Source organism: Nicotiana tabacum, chromosome 12 (genome assembly GCF_000715075.1).
Source record: "Nicotiana tabacum cultivar K326 chromosome 12, ASM71507v2, whole genome shotgun sequence".
Lineage (NCBI taxonomy): Eukaryota > Viridiplantae > Streptophyta > Magnoliopsida > Solanales > Solanaceae > Nicotiana > Nicotiana tabacum.
This window is the reverse complement of record NC_134091.1, coordinates 22,732,362-22,740,848: the sequence shown is the minus strand read 5'-3', so window position 1 is coordinate 22,740,848 and position 8,487 is coordinate 22,732,362. Positions and strand designations below refer to the sequence as shown.

General features: G+C 33.5%; 1 protein-coding gene across 2 annotated transcripts; it reads left to right on the top strand.

Annotated features, from left to right (window-relative positions):
• Window positions 1–2,143: 2,143 nt before the first annotated feature.
• On the top strand, window positions 2,144–7,443 carry LOC107828210 (uncharacterized). Of its 2 annotated transcripts, none has more exons than XM_075226224.1 (13): window positions 2,144–2,507; window positions 3,414–3,579; window positions 3,700–3,780; window positions 4,510–4,592; window positions 4,696–4,811; window positions 4,897–5,007; window positions 5,175–5,284; window positions 5,568–5,877; window positions 5,962–6,039; window positions 6,113–6,163; window positions 6,254–6,340; window positions 6,799–6,876; window positions 7,083–7,443. In XM_075226224.1, exons 1-13 carry the CDS (start codon window positions 2,498–2,500, stop codon window positions 7,122–7,124), a joined length of 1,323 nt encoding a protein of 440 aa, XP_075082325.1. In that variant the 5' UTR covers window positions 2,144–2,497; the 3' UTR covers window positions 7,125–7,443. The 2 variants fall into 2 exon arrangements, with proteins under 2 accessions (XP_075082325.1, XP_075082324.1); XM_075226223.1 differs by having other exon boundaries at window positions 2,163–2,507; window positions 3,357–3,579.
• The last annotated feature ends 1,044 nt before the right edge of the window (window positions 7,444–8,487 follow it).

Below are 8,487 nucleotides of genomic sequence, written 5' to 3'. Positions count from 1 at the left end.
GCATACAAAACACTGAAAAATAAATAAGATTATTATTTGTTTTCCAAGAAAATATTTTCCGTACCGGAGATAAAGGAACTTTATATGGAATTCTTTAAACTAATGTTGTTAGAAAAATGTCTAAACTGCATGAAATTTTAATGTGATTAGGAGCTTTTCCTCTTCTGTTTTATCTCAATTTTTTTTATTTTTTTTATTTTTTTTGTGGGGACTTCCCTTCTTGCGAATAAATCCTTTTGACTTCCCACATGATAATCCCTTCGAGCTCTCACATAATAATTTCTCATCTCTCTGTTATTGAAAGGTGAATATAGGACATTTCTTATCCTAATAGAAGAATTAAATGAAAAAATTAAAAGAAATCATTTCGGTTCATTGATTGGTTATCAAAACGAAAAACTAATATATCAAGTGGAATTAAGAGGACAGCTTTTACTTGCCAGAAAAGAACATTTTCATTGTTTATTTTAATAGAAAATTGCTGTTAATGATGAGTTAAATGATGGTGAAACACATCTTGTATTCAGCAGAATGCATATTACAATATATTTATTGTTGGAAAACAATTTGAAGAAAAAAGAAAGAGAACATTAGTATTTCAATAAAACAAGTCAATAATTTTATTGTTGTAAGGAAAACATATTCAGGGGCTTGGGGTATTACAGTTAGACTTATCTATAACAATATTCCTATATAACAGTTATTCTATATAAAAGTTAGGTTTTCCCCAGAATCGATTTTTTAAAGTTATATTTTACCTCTCTATAACAGCTTTTTACCTATGACAGCAACAACCATTTTTATAGCAGAACGCTCTTTGTAAAATTACCTATCTATAATAGCCATATAGAACCTTTAAGATTACTGATAATAATTTTAAAAATATGCACACAATCTTTTCCATTAAATAATGTTTCTATCTTGCATAAGATATAACATTTGAAGATATGCACATAATATCTTTTTTATTGGACAATTTTCAAAAAATATTTAGATAGAAAATTTAATTGTTAAGCTCTTAGATTGACTTTAAGGAAAAACTATTTGATACCTTTTTGTTGAAAAATTTGGACACGAATCTTCACCAATTCATGTATTATATCGCTAGTAAGAGAATGAAATATACGAAACAAGCTACAATTACAAAGTTCTTCATCAATCTTGAAAAAATTATTTTTTAGGTAACTTTAAAATACCCGCATTAGAGTTTAAATCTTTATATTTTTAGTTATAAATTTATTAATAATATATTAGTTTTTTTCAATATTTGACTAGTGAAATATGCATATCTTTTGAGATTTTAAATTTTAATAATTTTTCTATCTTTTATATGTAACATGAAAAAAGAAAAAATAATTAATTTTTGGATAGTTTTTATCTATAACAGCCAAAATATATGTAAACGTCAAATGTTGTTATAGGTGTATAACAAACATTCATTATAAAAGCAAAAAAATATCGGAACAAATAAAGTTATTATAGAGAATGTTGACTGTATATACTATAAACTTTATGATTTATCATCATCGGAATAAGATAGTCTACGTCGTGGTGAATGAGAGATGCTTCTCGAACTAGTTTTTGATTGAAGAAATTTCGATAGAAAGTTATATAAATATTGACGGTAAAGAAATTGTCAATTTATTTCTTCTTAGAACAGATAACTAAATGCAAGTTTGGCGTTTCAACAAAATGTGAATATATTAGATACTAATTAGAAGGAAATAATCAGACGAAGGCAAAAATATTTATTTTATAGCTAGAACTTCACCTAATTAATACTTGGTAAATAAATATTCAACGAAATAATCAAAATATGCACAATTATCAATAGATACTGTAATTGACAATAAAAATACATTTTTCACCACAAAAAAAAGAAGAAGAAGCTTATATTAGTTTCGTAACAAATACACACTCAAGAAACACGATACCTAGAAAAAGAAAAAGGAAATAAAACACACGCCACTCAGTTCCGTAGGAAGGGAAACTCTGCACGTGCATTTTCCACGTGTATCCCTATTTCAACGCTGTCTTTCACATATCCATGGACCCCACTGGACTCTCAAACTCTCCGGTAACCAACTCTACGGCTCTGATCACGCCACGTCATCAGCCCTACCATCCCCTTTTTTTTCCTTTCACACCATTCCCGAATATTCGCAGCCACCCACCTGAATATCTCGTTCTATGAAAAAAATAAAAAACTTTCCAATTATTATTTGTGCTTAGATCTATAAATAGCAGAGGCTTTTTCTCCTAATACTTCTCTTTTTCTTTTCCTTGTAATCTTGTGCGAAATCTCTAGATCTTCTCCGTTTCTCAAATTTTCTTCCCAAAAAATTACTTTATGGATACATTGTTCTTCGATTCAATTAAGAAGTTTGATTTCTCTGTTTGTTCAAAGCCAGCTTTGCCTTTTGATTTTGATTTTCATCGTCAGATTTTTAGTCAACCTTGTATTTGCTTCTAACCTTTGTTACCTGGAGCTGTCACCATGGGTAGAAGTAAGTTTCTGCTTCGTTTATTTTACTTTTTTTTGTGTGAAAAATAGAAACTATTGAATTCGATTGCTGTAATTTAACTTGCTTATTGTGAAATTGAATTGGGTTTCTGTTCTTTAACCTGTTTATTGTGAAAAAATAGAGACTTTATTGAATTGGGTTTCTGCTATTTTACTTGTTTATCGTCAAAAAATATCAACTTTATTGTATTGGGCTGCTATCATTTAACTTGCTTATCGTCAAACTGAATTCGGTTTATTGTGAAAAAATAGAAGCTTTATTGAATTGGGCTTCGGTTATTTTACTTGTTTACCGTGAAAAAATAGACTTTATTTAATTGGATTGCTGTTATTTAACTTGTTTATCCTGAAATTGGATTGGGTTTCTGTTCTTTAACTTGTTTATTGTGATAGAATATAAACTTCATTGATGGGTTCCTGTTATTTTACTTGTTTATCGTGAACAATATCATCTTTGTTGAATTGGGTTGCTGTTATTGAACTTGTTTATCATGAAATTGAATTGGGTTTTGGTTCTATAACCTTTTTATTGTGAAAATAGAGACTTTATTGAATTGGGTTTCTGTTATTTAACTTGTTTATCCTGAAAAATATCAGCTTTTTGAATTGGGTTTCTGTCTTTGAAACGAATACTGATCTTTGGGTTCTTTTAACTTCTCGCTACTTAAATATAGTAGTAGTTGTTTTTGCTAACAATAGGATCCAAATGGGTTAAGCATAAAAGGAAACCCTATTTTTTGTGGGGTTGGGTAAAGTGTGTTGCTTTGTGGGGAACTTTGGGAATTTCAGAATGGAATTGGGATTTTATTTTGGTTTTGTTTTGTTTTGATAGGCAAATGGAATTGGGAATTAAAGTGTTTGCTGGTGGATCTTTTTTTTTTCCTCTTAGGAAGTTCGCAACGTAGGAGTGCTGCAATGCTGGATAGCGATGACACGGATAGCGTTAGTTCATCGTCAACTACTCGGTCGGATATGATGTTGTCTGGTTTAGAGGAGGTTCAATTTGATAAGGAGACTGTCCTTGATCAGTGCGTGGACGCCCTTTATGAGAAAAGGTTTGACTATACTATTACTTATTTTTGAAGTTTCCATCTTTTATCATTTGCTCCACTTGAGGTTTTGTTTCTGATGAAGAATGTGGCTAACTAGTATTTCTACCCGTTTGTTGGCTGTAGGGGCTCAACAAGAGAGAAGGCTTTGGCATCTATTATAGAAGCATTCAATAGTAACATACAGCATGAATTTGTTGAAAAGAAGTATGAGAATTTTCCTACTTTTATTAAATCATATTATTCTGATTCGTTGAATACATAGGAAATTTGATGTAGATTAAGTGCATGCTTCTACGTCTTATCAGTTGTGCTTGTTTATATTGTATTGTTCTGGACTTTTGTTTCAGTTTTTTTTTTTTTTGGGGGGGGGGGGGGGGGTGGAGGGGAGGGGGGGGGGAATTATTATCTTTAGAATTTTTTTTGATGAAGTAATACACCATTTAGAAGATTTGCTGCCACTGTGATGGTATTCTATGAATTAGAGCCTTCCTATTGGTTAGTCAGATTTTATAGCCCATTCAATAATGGCTTAGAATGTTCCTTGAACCCTTCAGTTAGTTCAATAGGCACTATTAATGTCATTGTAATGGTGGTATAGTCATCATTTTGGTATTTATTTTGGTAAGGAATTTAATTTTATGCGCCGTAACAAGCAATGCATTATATCATATGCACATTTAATATGCTGCCATGTTTCATCCAATAGTAAATAAAATAGTATGCTGCCATGACTATAATCTAATTGTGAATGAAACGTGAAACCTCTTGTCGAAAACTTCCACCAGACTTGCCTGTCGTCTATCATGTTTTGACTTCTAAGATCTCTAGGTGCATGTTTCTCATTGTAATAAATTACTTTACTTTATACGAGGAAAAAAAGCTCTAGGTGCATGCCTTGTTGTGTGTTTCTCACAGTTATGTTCTATCCTTCAGGTTTGCCACATTACTGCAACAATGTTTGAATTCCGTTAAACGTGGTTCCTCCAAGGAGATAGCTTTGGCATCTCATGTTATTGGTTAGTCATCTGTGCATGTTGATTAATTGTAGTCCTTTTAACTTGATCATTCGGCCAAATGTTTGAGTTTGAAAATTTTCAATTTTCTTTGTTGGGGTGATAGGGCTTCTTGCTTTAACTGCTGGCCCTGGGGACAAAGCACACGAGGTTCTGGAAGAATCAGTGTCACCTATCTCAGAGGCTCTTAAATCTCGGTCTGATAATTCTAAAATATCCTCGGTATGTTCATAGATGGTGAAAAGTTCTTTTAATATTGGTGTTAGCTAGCTTGGAGCTGACTGCTGTTTGGTTTTTGTGGTTTTAGCTACTGGAGTGTTTGGCCATTATTACCTTTATTGGTGGCGAAGAACCGGAGAAAACAGAAAAGTCGATGCAATTGATGTGGCAAGTCATTCATCCAAAACTGGGTCCTAATGTATGTTATTCGTGATCATCTTTTCATTTTCTGAAATAGGTCGTATAGTATCTTATTGCTGTATATGGATGTTTTCTAACAAATTAAATTATAAAATGCTTGATTCCTGTCAATCAAATCAGTTATTTGCTTAGGCAGTTCTTAACTTGTCCTGGTTTATGGATCAGGTTTCATCTGCTAAACCTTCACCAGCAATGATAACAGCAGTTGTATCTTCTTGGTCTTTCCTCCTTACTACCATGGATGGATGGACACTTAACCCAAAAAGTTGGCAAGGGTGAGTAACTCTCCTAAAATCCCCACTTGAACCTCTCCCTCCTCCACACAGTGCGCGCGCACACAAAAAAAAGAAGGAAAAAGGGATCATGGAAGAAGAATGAAAAGAACTTGTAATGCACACACAAAAAAAAGAAGGAAAAAGGGATCATGGAAGAAGAATGAAAAGAACTTGTAATTGTGGCATCGGTCCAAGGAAAATTAGACGTGTGAGAATTATGAGCTGTTGTAAGGCTTGTGTTTGGTGATAGTGTTAGATGGTGAATCATTTACTTGTGATGCAGGTCAATCTCCTACTTCTCAACTCTTCTAGACAAGGAAGATCGATCTGTGCGCATTGCAGCAGGCGAAGCACTTGCTTTAGTTTTTGAAGTTGGGAGTCTGGAAAAGTTTTCTGGTGAAGCTAAAGGATCTAGTGACAGCTCCACAGATGAAGCTAACAAATCTAGGGAATTATTACATATACAGGGATTAAGGGCAAAAGTCCTGAACCAGGTAAGAACCCTTTCGGCAGAAGCTGGAGGTAAAGGATCAGCCAAGAAGGATCTTAACAACCAAAGAAACACATTTCGAGATATATTGGAATTTCTCGAGGTAATTCGCTATCTTCAAGTTGCTCCTTTTACATTCTTTCTTTTCTTTTTGCTGCATTTTCTAATTTCTGACAACTAACATCAGGATGGGTATAGTCCTGAGGCCTCGACCAAGATTGGTGGAGAACCGCTTAGCACAAGTACTTGGGCTCAACTTATACAGGTCCCTTTTGTTTCTTTTTGGTTTTAAAATACGGCTGGTTGCTTATTTGCTGAAATCATTGTTTTTTTAACAGTTAAACTTCCTTAAGCACTTCCTTGGAGGAGGATTTGTGAAGCATATGCGGGTTTGTTTTCTAAGTTAAAAAATCAAGTTTTTGGGCTATTGGAATCGTTTAATCGGTGGTCATTAGCTGTTTCCTCTCCAAATTATGCAGGAAAATGAGTTTCTTCATGATGTATTTGGTTTCACGCCAAAGAAGAAATTGCCTGGTGTTGAGCACCGTGTATCCGGCGCTGAAAAGGTAGCATGCTTAGCTTCTATGAAATACTTTAATTTTTACTGCTTCCGGTCCAATATTATTTGTCTTTTAAAGTTTTTGCGCTCTTTGAGAAAGACATCTAATATTCTTAAACGTAAGAGTATTTGCCTAAATTACCATTTATCTCTCGCATAAGCGTCTTGATAATTGACACCACTCATTGGAGCAGTAAGGTTACATTTGGAGAAAAAAAAGTAAGAAATGCTTCCTTTGTTTTAATGTAAAATGTGTTGCATCAATATTTGGTTTGCCAAAGCGACAAATAATATGGAGCGAAGGTAGTAATTGTTATTACTGGAAGAAGTGCTCATCTCATAATCTGTTTCAAATGACTTTGTTGTATAAATGTATTTTTTCCAAAATGCTTTTTCCTTGTTTGTTGAATTATTGGTTGAATTTGAGGGGAAGCATTTATTTTGGGATAATGTTCTGTTTTGCAGAGATTGTTTAAGTCACCAAATTCAGAAAAAAACAAGGCCCGGACTCAATTTCTAAACAAGCAAAGGATGATATCCCAGGCAAGTTATATTCTTTTGTGATCAGGCTTCCAACCCCCACCCCCACCCCCACCCCACCACTTTATTTTTTCTCTTTCTCTTCTCCCCTCTTCCCTAATCATGAAGAAGATTCTGTTTGGCGTCTTACACGGGGTGGGATGTGGAATCTAGTTTGTGGGCTGTCAGGTCTCTTCAACTATCCTGAGTGTTTCATAATATTTTTCCAGGACAAGAATATCGGCTACTATACGAGTGGTGGCGAGTTCTGAATAATAGCAGTTGAAGCCACACAGTTCTCAGCCAAAGCATCCTACTAGGACAAGTGTCCTTCGTGTCAAAATTATTCATTCATAGTTGCAGATTTGATGAACAAAATGATAAAACAAAAGGATAGTTGTATATGATCATTTTGTTGCTACTTGGTAGTATTCCTTTATTCTTCTTTCTCATAGAGTATTAAATTAGATTTGAATTGATTGCCTCCATTAATGATGTTCATCATGTAGTGCATAAAAAGGCCAGCTACTGTGCATCTATGTTTCTATTTGAACACATATTGTCATAATAGATGATTCAGTTAGTGTGAGATTTTATTACCATTATTGAATTTTTGAAGTAAATCTTGCTGTAGCAGAAAGGTTTTGCTTGGTCTTGTGGGAGTTGATTATTAAAAGTACTAGCATGTTGGGGTAAAATCTGCACTGCAGCTTTTGTTGGGTATTTGGTGTGGGTGGGTGGGGGTTGTGGGGGGGGGGGGGATGGCGGCATCTTTTGCAGAGGAAAAGCTGAATGCCAATGTAGCTATTTGAAGGGAAAAGGGCTAAATATACTAAAGTAGCTATTGTTCATATATAACAGAATTTAGTATATTGTTCATATCTAACCTACGTTATATTGTCGGGTCATATTTACCCTCTTTAACCAAACTTTTTAAAGATACCTTCAACCCAATGGAAAGTCACTAGATTAATAAAATAATCATTTTAAAAAATCATTAACCCATAACCTGTTAAAACTATCATCTAAAAATTTGGAACTTAAATTTCTGAGATGTTTTAACATATTTTATTTATTTTGAGAGTCTTAGAATGATGGTGGAAGTAGCATTAGTAAGAACTTATATTTTTGGTTATTAGTTGTTCATGGTAGCATTAAGTTGTCATGTTATCACTTTCAGTTTTTTTTTTTTTTTTTTTTTTTTGTGTGGTGATAATATGGCATCCCTTTATTTAATGCAATGCATACTTGACGGTTGGTTTGTATGTTGGTAATAACTGATATATACTTTATTAATACTTGTGTTTGGTTAATACATTAAGTTAGTGTACTTAGGTTGTTAAGTTGCTTGTACTTTCTTTCATTCTTGATGAATTCCTTAGACTGTAGTTTGATATTAAATTGAATCTCCTCTAATTATTTTGTAATTTTTGTTCATTATACGTTCAGTTATTACTAAGAATTATGAGTATCTCATCCTATAGCTTGGAATCTAACTCTGGTTCTTAAGGCGTGATTTGGTGATAATTACTTGTTGCCCAAGTGCTTAAAGCAGAATAAGAAAATCATGGTGCGTGAATACTCATCAACAAAGGCTCACTGTTGGAGGATGAAATATTTCGGTAGCTGCCTTAA

What these genes read in the sequence shown, in the direction of transcription:
- LOC107828210 (XM_075226223.1), top strand. An exon ending in CATGAATTTGTTGAAAAGAA is followed by an intron (nt 3,781 to 4,509) that starts GTATGAGAATTT and finishes TCTATCCTTCAG; the next exon opens with GTTTGCCACATTACTGCAAC. An exon ending in TTTGGCATCTCATGTTATTG is followed by an intron (nt 4,593 to 4,695) that starts GTTAGTCATCTG and finishes TTGGGGTGATAG; the next exon opens with GGCTTCTTGCTTTAACTGCT.